The sequence below is a fragment of the Cuculus canorus genome, chromosome Z (genome assembly GCF_017976375.1).
Source record: "Cuculus canorus isolate bCucCan1 chromosome Z, bCucCan1.pri, whole genome shotgun sequence".
Taxonomy (NCBI): Eukaryota; Metazoa; Chordata; class Aves; order Cuculiformes; family Cuculidae; genus Cuculus; species Cuculus canorus.
Genome location: NC_071441.1, coordinates 37,897,570 through 37,917,287, shown reverse-complemented (window position 1 = coordinate 37,917,287; position 19,718 = coordinate 37,897,570). Strand labels below are relative to the sequence as shown.

At 41.3% G+C, this 19,718-nt stretch overlaps 2 protein-coding genes across 10 annotated transcripts in view; both read right to left on the bottom strand.

The window, feature by feature from the left end:
* Nucleotides 1-7,355, bottom strand: part of CDC14B (cell division cycle 14B) — a 48,080-nt gene extending 40,725 nt beyond the window's left edge. For 3 of the 9 annotated variants that reach the window (XR_008447673.1, XM_054053659.1, XM_054053660.1), the window contains exon 1: nt 7,076-7,353. Coding sequence is in view for 7 of the 9 variants with exons in the window: in XM_054053659.1 (XP_053909634.1) it covers nt 7,076-7,229 (154 nt within the window). In the remaining 2 variants the exon portion in view is untranslated. Of the gene's footprint in view, nt 1-684; nt 730-7,075 lie in introns of all 9 variants that reach the window. The other 6 variants (XM_054053658.1, XM_054053656.1, XM_054053657.1 and 3 more) reach the window with 3 other exon arrangements.
* Nucleotides 7,356-11,224: 3,869 nt separating this feature from the next.
* PRXL2C (peroxiredoxin like 2C) lies at nt 11,225-15,863 on the bottom strand. Its single transcript, XM_009561625.2, has 6 exons — nt 15,546-15,863; nt 14,968-15,036; nt 13,429-13,482; nt 12,897-13,002; nt 12,517-12,648; nt 11,225-11,889 (listed from the first exon to the last, which is right to left on the bottom strand). The coding sequence occupies exons 1-6, from the start codon at nt 15,822-15,824 to the stop codon at nt 11,762-11,764; spliced, it is 768 nt and encodes a 255-aa protein (XP_009559920.2). The 5' UTR covers nt 15,825-15,863; the 3' UTR covers nt 11,225-11,761.
* Between the last annotated feature and the right edge of the window lie 3,855 nt (nt 15,864-19,718).

Below are 19,718 nucleotides of genomic sequence, written 5' to 3'. Positions count from 1 at the left end.
CTGTAATTGGTCAATAAAAATTGAGGCCTTGAAGCACCACAGCAACACTTTCCCTCCTCCTGCTGAAAAAATACCATTTTAAAATACATGGATTAGAATTCAAACCTGAAAGGAAAAATCTGCAAACTAGTTGCCTGGAACCGATATGTTACTTAAATATCGAAACACATACCTGTATATAAACATATAATTCCAAAGTATAATTTCTGATGAAAATAATCTGCATTTTCTTTTTCTGAGAGCAGGACAAAATAAAAAAATCACTTAATGCTTCAAATCAAAATCCTCCATGACTACCACTTAGAAATAATTCCTTGTATCTTGAAAATACAAGGTACAGTATGCCACGAAAAGTGTCCCCATATCTATATTTCAATACTCACACACTCCATTCTCACTTATGTACAGCAATATCTTGGGAGGGTGGAGGCAGACAACATCACCAAAAGGTGTAACATTTGCTAAAAACACATTTCAGTAGAACAGCAGCCTCATGAGAATGAATTGGCTTAAGCATCTGCAGGTCTGGTGTAACCAGTGGGATGTACAGTAACTCCTGAGTAAGTCAGGCATCTACTTCCTTATTCTCTCAGCAAAAGAAAGGCACCAAATTTGCTCATTTAATTTCTAATAGCCTCATCCTGCAGGCACAGCAGCTGCGCCACTAGCTGGGAATTGCATTACCTGCTCAGGAACTTCTGTGCCTCCCAGCATTTATAAAAGCATCCCCTGAAAACAAGCCAAAGGATAAAATTTAGGGTAACGCTGTGCATTTTTGATAAATTACTATAAACTGACCCATGAAGGCAAATACATACAGACAAGCAAGTGCATCAATACCCCAACCGTATGCAAAATATGCCATGGGGAAAACTGCTTCACAGAAAGGCAGTCTTGGTCCTCATTAGGGGTAGAGAGAGACCCAGCTTCCCACAACACTTCTGCACCTGCCTCCATCACTGTGTTACTTTCTGTGCTCTGTCAAAGGGGGTTTGTATGAATCAGAAACTGTTAGCAGGTAACCTAGCGCAGTACTGAAAAAAAGAAAGAAAAAAGGAAAATGTTTATTTCCTTCTGCCCTGAGAATGAGTTAATGTGCGCGTGAGGACTGAGGGCAAAGGAAGTACCAGAAAGGAGAACTGAGAGTATATGACACCTATGGATTGTGTTTAAACTGGCATTGCCAGATTAAACGTGTCACACTACACTCCTAAACTATAATTTCACACCAATTCTAAACTGATTTAACAGTTACCTGCCAGCAGGTTCCTTACATGGAAGACTTTTCTTCTGAGCTAGCTCACTGAACTAGCCCACTAAGGGTTAACAGTGGGAATACACAGCCAGAATTTTTCCCTTGATGGCATCTGTTCTTTAGATCCAGTCTAATTATTGACTTAGACTGAGCTCTCCCTGTACACAAACAACATTCACATCAAAGTCTGGTCAGAACAGCTGTAGTACAAATTGGCATGCTGCTTTCTTGCACACCAGCTTCTTCACATAAACTTCATATTACCTCTGAAAATATAAAAGCACTACGCAGAGAATAATCCCAAATTCTCAAATACAAAAACAGGATCAAAAGGAAAAGAAATATATTCACAGAAGCCAAAAAGCTAAAATTCAGCATTTTGCTCTGAAACAGGATTTGGAGTAACAGAATCACTTGCGCGCTCAGCACTCCTACTTTTACTGAAATTCTTCTGTAGCTTTTGCAAAAACGTCCAACAAAAATAAGAATTCCCATCTTGAGTGAACAATGTGCACATGGCATTTTGAACTGCTGTTGGCATTCAATTCTGCACTGGTATCTCTGGATCATGCTATTGGTTGCTATCCTTAAAACACCTGAAAGAAACTCAAATTTAATGGATTTACAGAACTACTTCACCATTAGAGCAGTGTGTGTCAAACACCATATCCTGATAAGCTGTCCGCTCCTGTTCACCACTAACAATTGCTCCCTATTATGTAAACAGCTGTTTTAACATTTTTTTAACGTTTCCTATAGGGAGATTTTAGAAAGCTACACAGAGAAGTGTATTTACCTTTCTACTGGCTCACCAGTCCAGTATGAGACAAATGCTGTATTACTCACCCTGTCTGTTTTTACCTGTTTATTTGCAAACACATTCCCAGTTCTGTTTACAGCAGCCAAGGATTAGTGTGTTGGTTTTTGAATAGGAGTAATGCATGCTGAGAAAGGAGAACTCGTTCATGAAGGATCTGGTTGCAGGATGAGGGCTTATACATAAAATACACCAAAGCACTGATTTCAACAGGACTCCAATAGGCCACAGGAGCAAAGCTTCCATTTAATTATTTTTATGCTTCCTTTGCTAATTTTAGGAATTTAGTATTTCATTTATATATAGCGTGGTTAAGCATGTCCAGATTCCTGCAAATTTCTGATAAAAGCCCATCTTAAAACTATCAAACTAGAGCAGACCTTCCTAATCAGCTCTCAGAAGAATGAGAGAGTAGGGCTCACTGCCTTACTCGCTGCATCAGCACTGCAACTAGGAGATACGACTGCAGTATGTTAGATATACTTCAATTACACTTAATTTTGTTAGCCTCAAATAACAAAACAGTTAAAATAAAGAGCATGGATGTCACTGAAGGCAATTAATTTGAGTAAGCATCCAATGTACCACAAAATGAGCCCTAACTGAGGACTATGTTACCACAGCTTTGCTACTCCTGATGCATGAACTAGTGAGATTAAAGCTACCACAAGCATGCCTCCACAAGCTATAATAATCACACATCTGACTGCAGGGTGCATACAGGAGGAAAAGCCTTTTGCTTGTTTTTCAGATCTATGGTGTTTGGTGGAAACAGATCTGTAGAAACTGAGAGCTACCACTTCAAAATCACACTAATGTGAATACAGAGATGACAAAATAATCTCCTTCTCTTTCTTCTCAACAAGCCCAATGCTTCTCAGGATCTGCTGCACAGGCCTTGGAGAAAGAAATATCAGTAATTCCAGAGACAAATAAATACCAAACAGGCACTCACTGCAGGATAAGTCTGTATACGACCAGCAAAGGTTATTTCATAAAAAAGATAAAATTCTACAGCCCTATTGTTATTTACATGCCTCAGATAGGAAATTCAGAGGAGAATGCAGCACAAGTAAAACCAACGTTAGTCTGTTTTGAATTACAGAGTGTACACAGAGTTATTTAGCGTTGTAAGAGGAGTGTTATTTCTAAATCCAGAGTTGGTATATATTTTTTGTGTTTGATTTAAAAGACTACAAAATATCAGGAAAAGACATGAGAAAACATAAAAGACAAACTCCGATGAAATGTCAAGACAAAAAGCAAAACTGTATGAGATTTTTTTTTACTCATTTCATCCTTAAAAAGATTAATTCACTCATCACTATGATAGTTCAAATTTAAGTGACAATAGAGTTGGCAACTAGAATGAGAGTCCGGCCTCTGAAAAAAGGAAAATCATAGCACACCGAGAAGCGTAAAAAACTTTTTATTTAACAGAAAACCATTAAAAAAATTATTTTCAGGGCTATGTCATGTCTGATCAACAACACTGTGTTACTTTACTCACACATACTCTTTGCACTCCCTGTTCCTGTCTGATACACAAGACTACTTTACATATGCTCATGCACTTACAGTGCTGGATTAGATACTAAAATCCTTAAAATTCATATTTCAAATCGGAACTTTGAGAAAACCTCAATTACTTGAGAAAACAAGTAATTGAGGTCATATTTATACAAGTGTAAATACAATTTTTGTACTGAGATAGTTGTATAATGAAAACTAACTGAAACTGTTGCTACTCAAAATGTTGTAAAATGAAAGCCAGTGGAAGTGTCCTTAGCATTTCAAAAAAAGTCTTCTACATAGTGGACGAGTTTTATAAAGACAAGCCAGTAATACTGGAAAAATAAAACACAATTCAATGGTTTAGAAAAAACGCAACAAAAAACCAAAAAACACAAGCCACCTATCAATGAGCATATTAAACTAAATGCTATTTCATAATACCTCCAAGTTACAGTGTAAGCAAAATAATTCTCAATACAGAAAATGGCATCTACAGGACAGCTTAGAGCATCATTTAAGATGTTAGCTACTCACTGTAATCAAACTGCATATACATTCATCACGAGGACAAACAAAACAAATGTCAAGAAACGCCCCACGGTGTTAAATCACTTAAATTTTAATTCCATGTATACTTAGTGTAGTTACTTCATTTTAGAATTAACTACTGAAAAGGAAGTGAGAGAAACACACACCTTTTGCCTAAGGTTTCTGCATTATAATTCCACGTCTTCTTTAAAATGTTACTTACAAAATCAGAGCACGACAAAGAAAAGCAGCCAAGGAAATGAAATCAACAGCTCTCAAACATTTCACACAGGGCTGTTACATTTTTCTTAGATCATATAAATTACTTCTTTCAGAAATCAGGATATGGGAATATGTTTCTAATAAACAGAAGAAATGCATTCAGTTCCAACAAATTTAACTCATACCAGCAAGTCTCATGCATTACTTGACAAAAGACAAAATAGTAAGGTTTATCATGCAGCTTGACAGACCAAAATAAACAATTTTTTACAAGAATAGCTTTCCTGGACTAGTCTTAATAGTAAATAAGAATCTTTAGATGATTCTGATTATTCTGACACATGGCTAATGCATGCCATGCATTAGGAAGTAAAGAAATGCAATAATTACTGTAAATAATTTTGAATACGAAATCCATGCAAATAATAAGTTACAAACTATGCTGTATGTGGATGTATCATCACATCAGAAAAGATCCATAAACCTTTACAGCTATTCGGGTTTGTTTTCTGCCTCTGTCCTTTAGCAAGGATGAAACTGAGGGTAGCCTGCAATGTTCTTAATGAGTCTGGCACTGTTTCTGTGGGCACATAGATCTCTCTGCTTTTACAGAAGTTAAAATATTCACCCATATGTCAATTTGCAAGAATGAAGTCTTATGCTTTAATTTACCTCCAGTCCAGAACTATTAACTAATTTCTCAGAACTGCATTGTAAGAAGGCAGAACTAGTTGTTCAAAACTTGAAATAACTTTTAAAATAGCTGAAAAAACAGGTAAGCCTGTGGGCTTATTCTTTTAAGGTTTCTCTTCTAAAATGTACGTTTGACATAACAGCACAATAACATTAGTTTATAATTATTCCATTATTAGATGCTTGTAAACAGCAGCCACCGTGCGCAGTAAGAAAGGAAGACTGAGGCAAAATGAAATATTATTAAATATAATCATCTATTGCATTTTAATCCAGTTTGTTACACTGTGTACCACTGTGTATGGTGAAATCCCACAGAAGAAATGTAAGTCAAAGCCTAGGTGCTCTACTTATTGCTTAGATGGGAGGACATTCCTTTGGAGGAAAAAAATGCAGTAATTTAAGGGGTCTATTTATGTCAGACGTGTATCAACAGATCCAGGCAACTGCTGTATGAGAATGGTTAGACAGATCTGTTCGCTGGAGAGCTGAGCTGAACAGGGCTGCATGGTAGTCTAGGTAGTAAAATCACATTGAATTCAAAAAGTCATCACCTGCCAAATGTGGGGTTACTACATTTAATCATAAAACTATACCATCATAACTTCCTATATAAATGGTTGCAGTTACAGAAAAATACGCATGCAGAGTTACTATAGCATTATAGTTCTGCCTTTAAGCACACCATCATGTTTCTCTGTGTAGATCAGGCCTAAAAAGGTGTATTTTAAGCTGAAGCATTTAAGATTTCATTTCATGATGGTATTAGAGATTTTTTTAAAAGACAAATCTCATCATTTTGGGGAGTTTACATTCTTTTTATAGTGCGATGCATAATTTTCAAAACAAAATCTTATAGTTTTCAAACAAAACACACTGTTATCTAGGAGACACACTAGTTAATTCAGGGAACTCTTGTTTCTTGGCACAGGCACCAGTGCCTTTTATGCACATATTTTTGCTAGCTGTACCCATAGACAATTTCCCACTTCTTTCACAAAGAAGCGTCGAGGCTTCTTTCTTATTTTTTAAAGAGAAGTTGTAAATACTACCACTCTCAGATTCTGACGCAGGACGTAAGAAGTAAATTTTTTTCCCCTGATTTTTGGCAAACTAACCTCAAGCATGTATTTTGAGTTTAGTTTGCCTAAAAGCAGGGAGGAAAAAATTTCCCTGCCCATGGCAGGGGGGTTGAAGCTAGATGATATCGAAGGTCCCTTCCAATCCAAACAATTCTATTCTATAAGTCTATGGCAGGGGGGTTGGAACTAGATGATCTTTAAGTCCCTTCCAACCCAAACTATTCTATTTTATAATTCTGTGGCAGAGTGGTTGGCAATTGATGATCTTTAAGGTCCCTTACAACCCAAAGTATTCTATTCTATTATGATTCTGGGGCAGGGGGTGGCACTAGATGATCTTTAAGGTTTCTTCCAACTCAAACTACTTTATTCTACGACTCTGACGGGGCGGGGGGGGGGGTGGTGGTGGTGGTGGGTGGGGGGTGGTGTTACCTACATGATGTTTAAGGTCCCTTCCAAGCCAACTATGATTTTAACCGGGGAACTCAAACCTAAACCCAGAATTATTTCGATTGCGATCCAACACACTACTTCACAGCAGCAGGTTCACGCGTCAAGATAAAGTTCGTCTCGAAGCACACGGCCGGGAAAAGGGCAGAGGACACCGAGCAAATCTGCCTGCGAAAGCCACTGGCACCCAAGCGTCAAGAAGAGGTGCAACACTCGCCCACTATTTTACCTATTGAAGACACTGGGAGAAAGATACACGCCCAACACAGCAGAAATAGGTTGGTTCCCCCCCTCCCCCAGAACACGCTTTGCTGGTTCAAATACGTTTTCCCTTCACCCCCTCAGAGACAGCGCTCGTTATTTAAACCCCACGGCGTCTACTCCGCTGGAGTGAGGCTCAGCGCCTTTTCGAAGCCCGCATTTCGCCGCGCCCCCAGATCCGGCCGGTCGCGGGGGGCGCCCTGGGCTCGGTGTCCCCCCCACCTCCTGCGTGTATGTGTGTGCGTCCCTCACCGGCGATTCTCACGCAGGTCTCAGTCCCGGCGGCGGGAGGCGGAGGTGGCGGCCGCCGCCGCTCCGCTGCCGCCGCGCCCCGCGTTCTCTTCAGCGCCGGCGGCGGCGCCGGGGCAGCGCGGCGCCGGGCCTCGGCCCAGCTCTTCCGCTTCATGGCGGAGGCGGCGCCGGCGGGCGCGAGGCGGCTTGACTCATCCCCGCCGCCGAGCCGCTACCCGCCGCTCGGGCTCGGGGCGGCTGAAGGGGAGGGACCCCGCCGCGGCGCCTGACGCGTCTCGCGGGACACCGCCCCCTCCCCGAACGCACCGCCTCCCCCCTCTCCCTTCCCCCGCCGATTGGGTCCGCGCGGCGCCGCGTCACCCGCGCGCGGGTACGGGGGTGGGGTGGGGCGAGTGTCAGGGCTGTAACAGGTGTGGGGGGGCGCGCGGCCACGTGGCGGCTCCCCGGGAGGAGTCCCGCTCCCAGCGAAGCCTGAGGCAGCCTGGCAGGTGCCTCTGGTGAGGGTCCCAAGGGGGTGGGGCGCTGGTGAGATCGCACCTCGAATACTGTGTTCAGTTCTGGGCGCGTCGCTACGAGGATGTTGAGGCTCTGGAGCGTGTCCAGAGAAGAGCAACGAAGCTGGTGAGGAGGCTGGAGAACAAGTTTTACGAGGAGCGGCTGAGAGAGATGGGGTTGTTTAGCCTGGAGAAGAGGAGGCTGAGGGGAGACCTTGTTGCTCTCTACAACTACCTGAAAGGAGGTTGTGGAGAGGAGGGAGCTGGCCTCTTCTCCCAAGTAACAAGTGACAGGACAAGGGGGAATGGCCTCAAGCTCTGCCAGGGGAGGTTCAGGCTTGACGTCAGGAAAAAATTTTTCACAGAAAGCGTCATTGGGCACTGGAACAGGCTGCCCAGGAAGGGGGTTGAGTCACCATCCCTGGTGGCATTTAAAAGGTGCTCAGGGAAACAGTTTAGTGGCAGATAGGAATGGTTTGACTTGATCAAAGAGGTCTTTTCCAACCTGGTAATTCTATGATTCTGTGACATGGTGTGCCCTGCTTTGTCTTCTTTAATCCTTACATAGACTCATAGAATCATCAACAGGTTGGAAAAGACCTCTTGGATCATCAAATCCAACCGTTCCTATATGCCACTAAACCATGTCCCTGAACACCTCGTCTACCTGCCTTTTAAATACCTTCAGGGTTGGTGACTCAGCCTGTTCCAGCGCCAATGCCTCTGTGTGAAAAATTTTTTCCCGATGTCCAGTCTGAACCTCCCCTGGTACAGCTTGAGGTCATTCCTCTTTGTTTTATCACCTGTCGCTTGGGAGAAGAGGCCAGCATCCACCTCTTTACTACTTCCTTTAATGGATTTCTCTGGAAAGCTGAGATAGCTGGGTCTGTTTCTCGGAGACAGTGATACTTTAGAGCACACCATTATTTTAAGTAGTTGTTGAAATAAATCCAGCTAGTAGTTGAAACAACTTCTGAAAACCTCTTCCTCCTCACCTCTGCCTAATTGACCATGACAAAAGCCCTTGCTGCTTTGGCTAAACAGCACTCAGCACAGGGCTAAAAGCAGTCATGTGCAGACTCTGAACCCACATGATGTCAGGGCTGGCCAGAGGCTTCTTCAGAACTTGGCATGATGGGCTGGGACCGGCAGCCGGGACTCACAGAGGACTAAACTCTGCACATTCTACCCTCTGCAAAGAACTGGTTTCCACCTTTCACTGCTTATCATTTTTAGAAATATTTTGTCTAAGTAACACCAGAGACCTGAATTTCTGCTGACACTTCAAAACCCTCTTCACCCATGGATGAATGTGGCCATCATTGTTGCAATTCATTACATACATGGGAATCGTTGTCTTGCAGAGCATCAGTGAATTCCATGAAGCTGTGGCCAGATACAAAATGCTGGGATTCCCATTCTACTCAATCCTCTCAGACTTCTTCCCTGTTTTCGTTTGTTACCACTCTGTGAATCTTTCTGAAGAAGTGGTTTTTCTGGGATAACAGAGAGGCTGTGGTATGCTTCCTCAGTATTGAAGTGATGAGGGTGGATGACTTCAACATACAGAGCCGTCAAACTACATCTTAATTTGTGCCAATGCCTTTTGAGAGTCCACAGTTCTTTTAGCTGTGGTTAGTTTTAGGCAATGTATTAGTAGCACTAGAACTATTCCTGTTGTATGTTATTCTATGAAAAGCAAACCAAGCAGAATAGCATCTAGCCAAATGCTTCCTTTAAAATCAAAAGCACTAAGGACATGAAAGTGAAACGATTGCAAAACAAAAGTGGAACTAGAGTCAGTGCCCTTTGCAGTGATGATCAGGTGAATGAAGCACTACAAATAAACTGAATATTTATCATTCTTTGTCTTTGAAAATAGTGTAAGTATTCTGTCTTTCTTACCTTCTTTTTACAAACAGGCCAATTTTCCACGTTCCTTTCTGCTGTGGTGTAAGTAGCATGGCTGTATTTCAGAGTTGCCAACATACTCAAAAGATCTGGTGAACTGGGGAAGCGCTGGAAGGAGGGGCAGCTCCTTATTTATGCATCTAGGGGCAGTGGTCATTCCAAGCAGACTTTAGTCCTCTGTGAGTCCCAGCTGCCGGTCCCAGCCCATCATGCCAAGTTCTGAAGAAGCCTCTGGCCAGCTCTGACATCATGTGGGTTCAGAGTCTGCACATGATTGCTTTTAGCCCTGTGCTGAGTGCTGTTTAGCCAAAGCAGGGAACTGTACACAGTATTTTTACATTAATAATATGCTTCTAAACACACCATATCAAAATGTGTATGTAATTAATAAGGTGCTAAGGCATACTGCATTTAATGGAATTACATTGCTTGGTATCATTATGTTTCTTAAGCAAGCCTTTTATTTTTCGTCAAGGAACACTGCATTTAATTTCACATGCTTTTAATGATACAGAGCTCTCCAGAGCTTGCTCTGTTCCTGCCAGTGACTTTAACGGATGCACAGACAATCCTCTTCACAGAATATCTTTTTATAATTGCCTCAGTGTTAAGTCTCTAATAGGGAGAAAATTCGCAAGTGAGATATACAGGAATAGTGGCACATTACAGTGAAGGCCAGAGATGATAAAGTGCAGAGGAGGATACACTCCTCCATAAATCCTGGACAAACTTATTGTCAAACTGCTATAAAGAAGTAGCTCATGGATGAAAGAGAACACATCAACTATGCGGAAAACAATAGATTTTGAACATAAATATTTCTAGAAAAATGGTAATATGAAATCTGACAGAACTACAAACCAAAATGCTGTCGTCCTTAGCTGAGTTGTCCGGGGCAGAAATAATTACAGGCATTTTTTTCAGAGACCTTTTGGCCTGGGAGACATACAAGGGAGAATATTCTGCTGCAAATCTTTGTAGGAAAACAAGTACTTAACTTTGTGCTTTTTGACCATGGGTTGGCCTGCACAACACCAAGCTTGCTGACAAAGGATGGGCTACGCTTGTCTCCAAGGGACAACAGGATGCTTACCAAGAAGGTAGCAGGGCTCATCAATAGAGCTTTAAACTAGATACAAAGGGTGGAGGTGGGGAGACAAAACCAAGCTTGAGAAAAAAAAATCCTGGGAATGGTACTCCAGTGCCTGAGGGGTGGTATGCTGGCAAGGACCTTTGGTCTGCCACCCCAGAGGAAGTGGGGGATGGCACTTCAACTGCCAGCAAAGATGCATAGGTTATTGATGGCTTAGAAACTACAGCAAGTAGTCAGTCACTTAGGAATGACAACTATTCCACTCAGGAGCATAGCGGGATCAATAGCACGACTGAAATGCATCTACACCAATGCACACAGTATGGGCAAAGGACAAGAGGAACTAGAGGTCATTGTATGGCAAGAAAACTGTGATATAATTGCCATCATGGAAACGTGGCGGGACAACTCACGTAACTAGGTATTTGAAAGGCGGGTAGATGAAATGCTTAGGGATATGAATTAGTTGAACAGGTACGGTTGGACTCAATGATCTCAAACGTCTTTTCTAACCTAGTGATTCTATGATTATATTACTATGGCTTACTCCAAAATTGACAACCTGATCAGAAATATGCTTAAGACACACTCCTTCTGGTCTTACAGACCACCTTTTCGCATGACACAAAAGAATTTGCAGACAATGAAAGATGTATTTAAGCTATTTATTTAAAACTATAAAGTATTTTATAATGTCTGCCAGTACTAGATGCAAAAGCAGGCATAAGCTGAAGTTTCAGTGTTCAGAACTGTGATCTTAATACAGGACTGTCACATAGTTCTGGAAGCTTCAAACTGTTACTGAGAAGTATTGGATTGAAAGCCAGTGTGATCTGCTGAACGCATGATTCCGAAATTCTTCCTTAGCAAACCCAGATTTTTTAGTTTAGTGCATCTTGAACAAAGATTTTTAAAATAGATTAGCAAGATTGTTTGATGAGGAAATAATAAGCCACAGGACTTTCTGCGTTAAGCCTCAGCTGTATTTTAGATTTTATTACCTTATCCGCAATGGAAATAGCACTTTTGTGTCCGTCTTCAGTGCCAGGTAGTTTATTCTGTGCATGGATTTTCTAGACAAGGTTTAAGAGGTCCCATAAAGACACAACAGTACCAATGCTGGTGGGAATTCACTGGAGAATTGTTCTTGTACAGTACATGTAAAAATACTTATATATTTTATCAGTGTCATATGTCAATAATCTGGTGTTGATTTGTGAAATTCACTGTTTTAACTCCTGCCAGCTGCAAAACTGTGTTAATGGGAACATGATCCAGCCTGTTTTTATCAAAGTGCAAAAAATGAACTTCATTGCCTGGAATGAAATAAGAATAACATGTAAATAGTCGAATAAAATATTTATTCAAAGACATAAATGAATCAAAGAAGCATTCAGATTTCCTACTAGTTCTTGTGCAAATGTGTACTAGCTCAATAAAGGCACAATATACTATATGTTAAACAATGACAAAGACTTTTTTAAAATTAAGTTACAGAGGCAAGGAACATTAAGGCATCTAATGGAATTAAATGTGCCATAGCATTATGTTTCCTAATGATTTGACGAGACAGCTTTGTCATGTTGCAGCCCCTTAATGCCTTATTCCCCTACTAAAACTGAGTTTAATGCCTAGAATCAAATGTGAAAGCAGAATGTAAGGGAACACCATCACGTCAACACCCACCACCCTCAAACTTCAAGGCACTTGTTCCATAAGTGGTCTAATTGATTTCTGCAGGACAGTGATTAGCTTTGTGCCACCTCTTTGGGATGTGGGACTACACAATGACACTTCCACGGGTTCCCTTGGCCAGCAAAATCACACAGTTCAACACAAGACAGTCTCCTTGGGATCCACAGGGATAACAGCCAAGATGCTAGCACTGAAGCAAATAGCTACAGGAAAGGACTGTAACTTTCACATTCGACAAAGCAGCTCACCTGGACCTAAAATCAAAGCTCCTCCCTGCTGAGCTGGGTCTCCTTGAAAATCAAAAGCAGGGCTAGTCATCGCTCTCCATGTACTCTTAATGCTTCCCAGGAGCATGTTTGATTTTACATGAGGGCTCCGCACTAAACAAAATGGCAAAACACTTGTTATCTAGACATAAAGAAGTATGTAAGGAGAAAAAGGAGATTGAACAGCTGCTATAAATAGTTGAGAGTTTTCTGATTACAATTGTTTTGACAAAATTTCAGCCTGTAAGAGACAATCTGGTGGGCAAGTCCCTTTGTATTTACACTGTTACCATACAATTTTTATCAGAGCATTCTTGTTTTGTATTGTGTAAATCCAAACAAGGTGAGAAAATTATTCTTACCTGATACGTTATTACTTTCACCTCTTTTCATGCCAAGTGTTTTATAAATTTCCCTTTGTGGATCTACATACATTTCGTGTGTATAGCCAGTTAAACTGCAAAAGGGCTGCAAAATATATGCATACAAAACCAGTAATATTTTTAAAGTTAAGACAGTAGTTAGTTAGCATCTACGGACAGTGGAAAAATACAGCCACCCTGTCACCCCACTCTCCCAATTTGGAAACTTGTGGATTTGTTATGTTAAATTAAATGCCAAAATTTTTTAGCCCCCAAAGGTTTCATTAAAACAAAACTTCCAGAGAAATCAGGAAAAGATGTTTCCTTAGCAAGCCCCGGTGGTTTTTAAACTGGAGGTTTTAGTAATTTGCTTTATTCGGGTACTGCTATTAGAACGGCCTAATGAGAAAGAATATTGTCCTTTTCTTCTGTGGTTGCAAATGACTGTCCTTTCACTCGGAGTGAAATCCCTCAATGCAGACCATTAGGTCACAATAGAGGATACAATGTTTTTAATGACTACTTCATTTACCTTGATGTGATGATAAGATGACTGTCCAACAACTATAAGCCTCACATTTGCTTCCTAGAACAGAACAGTTATTGAAATTGTAAAGAAGAACTTGGCAATTCTGCATGTCTGGAAAGCATTAGCTGAATCCAGTGTCCTGAGTTAATGATCATAGTGCACTGCCTTAAAATTATTTGAAATTAACATCACTTACATGTTTGGAGCCTCCACCTTTGTCTGTCATGTACAGTTAGCAGCTGCATTAATTTATTAAGAGAAAAAATATTTTTAAAGCTGACTTTTAAGTTATTGATGTGTAAATTTTCATTTTTTTCTGTAGTAATCTTTTCAATTGATTGCAACCTGCCATGATTTTGGAAATTCAAAATTTCCACTCAGTTGCACGTGCATCTAAAAAAGCAGCACACAAATACTGGTGCACATACATCTGTGATTTACACATAGATATGCGCATTAATAGACATAACTTGGATCTGTAAGTACTGCTGTCTTTTGCAGGTGTAACATTAGGCCTGAGTCTAAAACAGAGGCCAAAACTTTCATTTAGATGCTAGTAAAACAGTTATTAAAATATAATGTTTAATATTGGAGAATAATGCTTGCCTTTCCAATATAAAATTAGTTTGCTTGTTATGAAGAGAAGCCCTCCTAAAACCAGAATACTCACACTAAGAAAAGCACAGACAGTTTTGATTCTCTGAATACATTTATTTGAGCAGCCAAATTAAGAAACTGTCATTCTGAGTAACATTGATGGACTAGTTTAGAAGAATCTGCCTCAATAAAGGGAGCTGTGAAAGAAATTGCCCCTTTTCATCCCCAAGTTCCCAGTCCATCTAAGTCTAGCTGTCAACAAGGAGCAGAGTCTCTGTCATTGGCTGTTGGGAATAAAATATGCAGAATTTCGATCAGCAACCTAGAAGAGATAGATAGACCTTTCACATTTAGCGGGGGATCATTGTCTTTCTCTGCTATCTCCTACCACCCAACAAGTACCCAACCATTGCAACCCCTGCCCACTCCATTTCTCCTTTCTGCCACTATGCCACTCCTGTTTGTGCAGCTGTTTGGAGAACAGTTTACACAACTGATGCAGCTTACAAATAACCACAGAAAAAGACACCGTTTTTAACACAGATCAATTTTCTGATCTTGTTCCATGCACAACCATCAGTTAGCCATAGCAGCATAATGAAAAGGGCAGTAGAAAGCAGCTGCCCAGGACATTACTAACACCAAAGGAAATTCCTATGAGATGTCGTCTAACTGTCCAGAACATAGCAGAAAAAACAGCACCAAGCAAATAGGGCAGGGAGAAATAATGCTGCTGCATCAGAGCATGTAGTGCAATAAATCCTTTCCTCTGTCTCGTAGGCAGATACATTATGGCTATTGCAGCAAACAATGAAAGCCCTAACTTTCTTCTGAGCCTTTTTTTGATTCCTAGAAGATTTAAGCCTCACGCAAGCCTGCAGCGTGATATAATGTATCTGTTGAGCTACAACAATGCCATGTACGTATTAAAAGCAGAGTACTTACTTGTAAAAATTCCTTGGGGACTTTTGCCAGGTCTTCTACATACTCCTTACAAGTGTAACATAAAAAATTCTGCAACATAGCCAGTTGAACGTGTCAGAAACATATAATTGCACAGCAGTTAAGGATCAGATTCTGACTTTCCGCACAAACCATTTTGGAGGTGATCACGAACTGGTAACAGGAAAGATTAAAGTCCTTTGCAGTCACTAAATTTGGATTCTGGTTTAATCCAAACCTGAAAAAGGCCACTGGGCTCGGGGCCTTGCTGATATTTTTATCTCTGGGTAGTCTAGGAATGCAAGAGCTGGCCTGCCAGCTGGGAAGTCGGGGAACACGGCACTCGTTTCCCTCCACCCACGGCCGAACGATTATTTCCTTTCGGATAAACACTGTGTCATTTTACCAAAGAACGGAGGTTTTCCCGAGCAGAACTGCCCCTCGCTGTGCTTTCTTTCCCCTCGGCCCCAGCCCAGCTGGTGCGAACTCCCCTCTCGCCCCGCGCCGGGGCTCCCCGCAAGGACGGTGCCCGCGCTCCAGCCCTCTCCGCCAGCCCTGCGGGGCAGTCGCCCTCTCCTCACCCGCACGAACACCACGATCGCTTTCTGCTCCCCATAGAGGGCCCCGAAGAGGATGCTCCTGCCGTCTGCGTCCATCACCGGGCAGCGGGCGGCGTCCCGCAGCTCCGCCGGCTCCACGCGCTGCCCGCAGCCCCGCGCCCTGCCCACCTGCTGCCTCACCGGGGCAGGCCCGGCCATTCCCCGCTCCGGGAACGGGGAGGAAGAGGAAGGCGGGGCCGGAGAGGATTGCTCGGGGACTGCGTGACTGCGAGGAAGTGCCGGGACTGGCTGGGAGGGCATCGGCTCGGCCGCGTCCGCGGGAGAGGCTCCAGGCGGGGTGCGCGACGCTTCGCGACCTTCGCTTAGCGCGGGACCCGCGAGCTTAGAGCCTTCGGGCAGGTGCTGGCATCTGTTGTGCTTTTTGCAACAGCACATTTTTATTGACTCCTGTTCAGCCTGAGAGCAATTATCACTCCAGCTGCTTTGCTCCCGACCTTCCCTAGAAGAGAGTGCGTTACCACAATTTCTCTTACAGTGCTTGGTGAAAGAATGTCTCTTCGACTTCTCAGTGTCTGAGAAGTCAAACTAACTCTGTGTAAGACATTTTACCCGGGATGACAACATAGTTGGCCCTACATTTGGGATACCTCCAACTCCATTTTAAAACTTGTGCCAAAAAGACCTTCGGGGCCGCTATGGTGCTTGTGCCATGCTAAGAACAAAGAGTTATATATTATAAATAACAACATGAGAGAAAGCAAACCCTGGCTGCTAGCTCTTTACAAGTTTCCAGCATATGCTCTATCCACCCACTGGTATTGCCCTGTTGTTTCAGTAATGAAAGTTTATTTAAGGATATGTGTATCCTGTTACTTGTGATCATGATAATAATAGCTTTCTGAGCTAGCAAATAAGTGTTTGAATGTTAGCAAAACACTTATTGTGTATTTGCCTGTAGCTGCACTTCAAGGACTAATTTTGCAGTCCAGTATACCCTCACAATGACTTTGATTTTAAAGGCAGTGATCTCAAATTGCTAAAGAATTTCTGAAAATTGTGAAACTTACATTCTGCTAGATATGGTTGGACTTGATAATCTTCAAGTTCTTTTCCAACCTAATTGATTCTATGATTCGGTAGGAGTCTGGGCAGTATTAATTCCTCGTTGTTGCCACCAGGCTTCTTTGTTCACTTAAGTTACCTATAGATACTGTCATATAGACTTCTTGAACAAGCAGTCCATGAACCAAAAGTGGATTGTGCAGCACTGCTCCATGGCTCCTTGGCAATGCTGATGGGAATGGCCTGCCTATCGATGATTACTACAGGCGATAGCAAAATAGGGAGAACTGATCACTTTTGACATGTATGCTCTTCACCTTGAGGCTGAAGTGTGTGATCTTACTGTGTCAGGGCTGCAGTAAACCTCCAGGTAGCTGGGCAGGGCCCAGGGGCACAGGCCAGAACTTGGTCATCAGCACAGCTTGGACCAGGGCACTTGCCATTGCTGCTGGAAATCAGAGTCTGCAGAAGAGGTGCTTGAAGAGGCGCTTGTACCACTACAGGAGATCTGCTGCCACAGTCTCTGAGCGGGAACACAGATAGGGATGAGCCTGCTGATGAAGGGTTGGGCAGGGTAGTGTTGAAAACTTGAAGGACAATGTCCTAGCTGAGTCTGTGCATAGCTGACCTTGTGCCTAGAGTTAGTAAGCTTTCCCATAAGCCCATCAAGACTGCCTGCAGACCTTGCTCTTTTATGCTATTTGGTCTCCTTAAAGTAGCTGAAGAAACATATCCATAACATCAGACTTCAGCAGTGATCGGTTGAGGAATAGTAACTTTATTCTGAGGATGTTCACGGAACTGTTCTCTAAAGCACCTCAAAGAGTGTGGTTCTAGTTTTTTATGGATATTCTTGTCTTGCTAGAATACTAATATAAATTGCTGTCTCTGTTTTACAGAGAAACAACAGAGGTGAAGGCAGTTAAACACTGACATGTCCTCTGAAAGTGGAAACACTCAAAATTACAAGTCAGTTTTGAAACCTGAATGAAACCTGATGGCTTTAAGCCCTTCACTTATGTATGCTTAAAAAATATGGATGGAATTTCCACTGACTTAGATGGGAAGAAAGACTAGTTATCTGCTGATGGTCTGACAGAACTCACTAAGAGTGCTGTCTACTAAACCTTTATAAATCCTCAATGTGAACTGTGATTAGGGAAACTCCCCTTTCTTTCCCTGCTCTTTTTTTCAGCTCTTAAATGTAGAAGTGTTGATGACTTAAAAAACACAGTTGTCTGATGTCTTTTTCGGTTTCTTAAGGAAAGTCAGTTAGTACATTGACATTATTAATCACAGTGTAACACTCAAGATGCAGGGCACTCTTACTCTCTATACTGCAATGCAATTTGCAGTTATAAAGGGAAACAGCTAATATTTAATTAACCAAGGTTAGGGGGACTTTGTGCTGTGGATAGGAAGCTCAGATTCCTAACATTTCAAGAGGAAGAAAAATAATTGCACACAGGTATGTAATAATTTATTTGTTCTGTATTGACTAGTGAAACAAAATAAAAGTTGCAATTATTCCACCTGAATTCCTTTATTTACAACAGCTGAAAAAATATCTGACAAGAAAGGTGTCGCTTATGTCAATAGCATAAACACTGTCTAGAGGATGTAGTGTGAATTTGTAAAGCAACATGTTATTATCAATTTACTGCAAGATGCATTGTTTATTTAGCACAAGTATATTTGTTGTTCTGTTTTTCTAAGCATTATTTAGCTAGAGATAACATGGTTGTTATTTTTCAGCTAAAAATAAATTAGTATTTACAATTCCAGTGTAAAAACATCACGTTAAGAGCTAGCTAAGAATGAGTTGTTTTTAAACCGTTGCTGTAATTAAAAAGCAGTAAAATGTAGACTGTCCTGTAGATAAGAGGCCTTTCCTTTATGGCTGCCTTTCATTGTTTTCTTACTATCATGATGTACAAGGGTACACTAGACTTCTTGGCATAGTGTAATGGGACTGATTCTTCTGATCAGCAAGGGGAATAATTTGCAGCCCTGAAAGTCATGTTGTGAATGCTGACTTCGTCTGCATTGTTTCTATCTGATGTGTGCTCTGTCTCCTGATGTGGTTTCTCTTTAGTTATATTTCTACAGTTTCAAAATTTGCCTAAGTTTTGCAGTTTGCTTTATACTCTTGTTAAAACTTTATTTAGATTATTTACAAGACTATGGGCTTTGTAAATCTGTTTGCAGTGTCAGTATGTTGCATACTGATTAATCGTTGTTTCACAACACAAATAGTGTAAATGCATTTAAAAATCTACTCCAATAGTTTAGTTATTATGCTGACATATGGAGATAAAAAGTTTTCTCCTGTTATATTTGACATATTTAGTTTTGTAAGACAATTCTAGAGAGAGCATATCTAGAAGCTACTGTACAACAAAATGTAACAATGAAATGTCCACACTTTGGCTAATATAGCCTAAAGGCATAAAGAGAGCCTTTAATGCATTTAGTAAGAGATCTCTCTTTTTGATCTATTTTTGTTGCGCAGCTGCCTACTCTGTGTGCTGCAAATGGAAAACAAGAGATGACCATATGTCAAGAGTAGTAAATGGTATGTGAAAACACTGTTTAGTTGCTTTAAGTGCCACTGGTTTGACTCTTTAAAGAATTGAGAGGAAACAAGTCTCTCACCTGGAGAAAATGCCACTTAAATAGACACAGTCAGAAAGCAAATAACAGATATGCTGTAATCCATAGTGAGCAAACACACTTGTCTTAGATCTTGTTAACAATCAGGCTTTTAGAGAGTGAGCTAATTATCTTTATTGTTTAAATTATAGTGTCAACTAGATCAGAGGATTAAGGGATGAAGAATGCAAAGAACAGTGGGGGTGATCTCATGGATTGTTCATGTCAAATTAAGCCTTGTTAGTTAAGACCTGAGCCAGTGTCTTCCACAGTAAACAAAAAAAATTTCTCAAAAGCTTTAGATACTGTCTGTTTGTTTTTTTTCACTTTACTTTTTTATCTTCACTGCCTGCCCCATTTTCAACTGTTTTTTGCCTATGCAGGAAAAGCATAGTGTAAGAGGGTTGTAATTCCTAGATGCTATTCCCGATTTCTGTGTTTATAGAGAGCTGGATGTGTACTTCGCAGTGGATTCAGTTG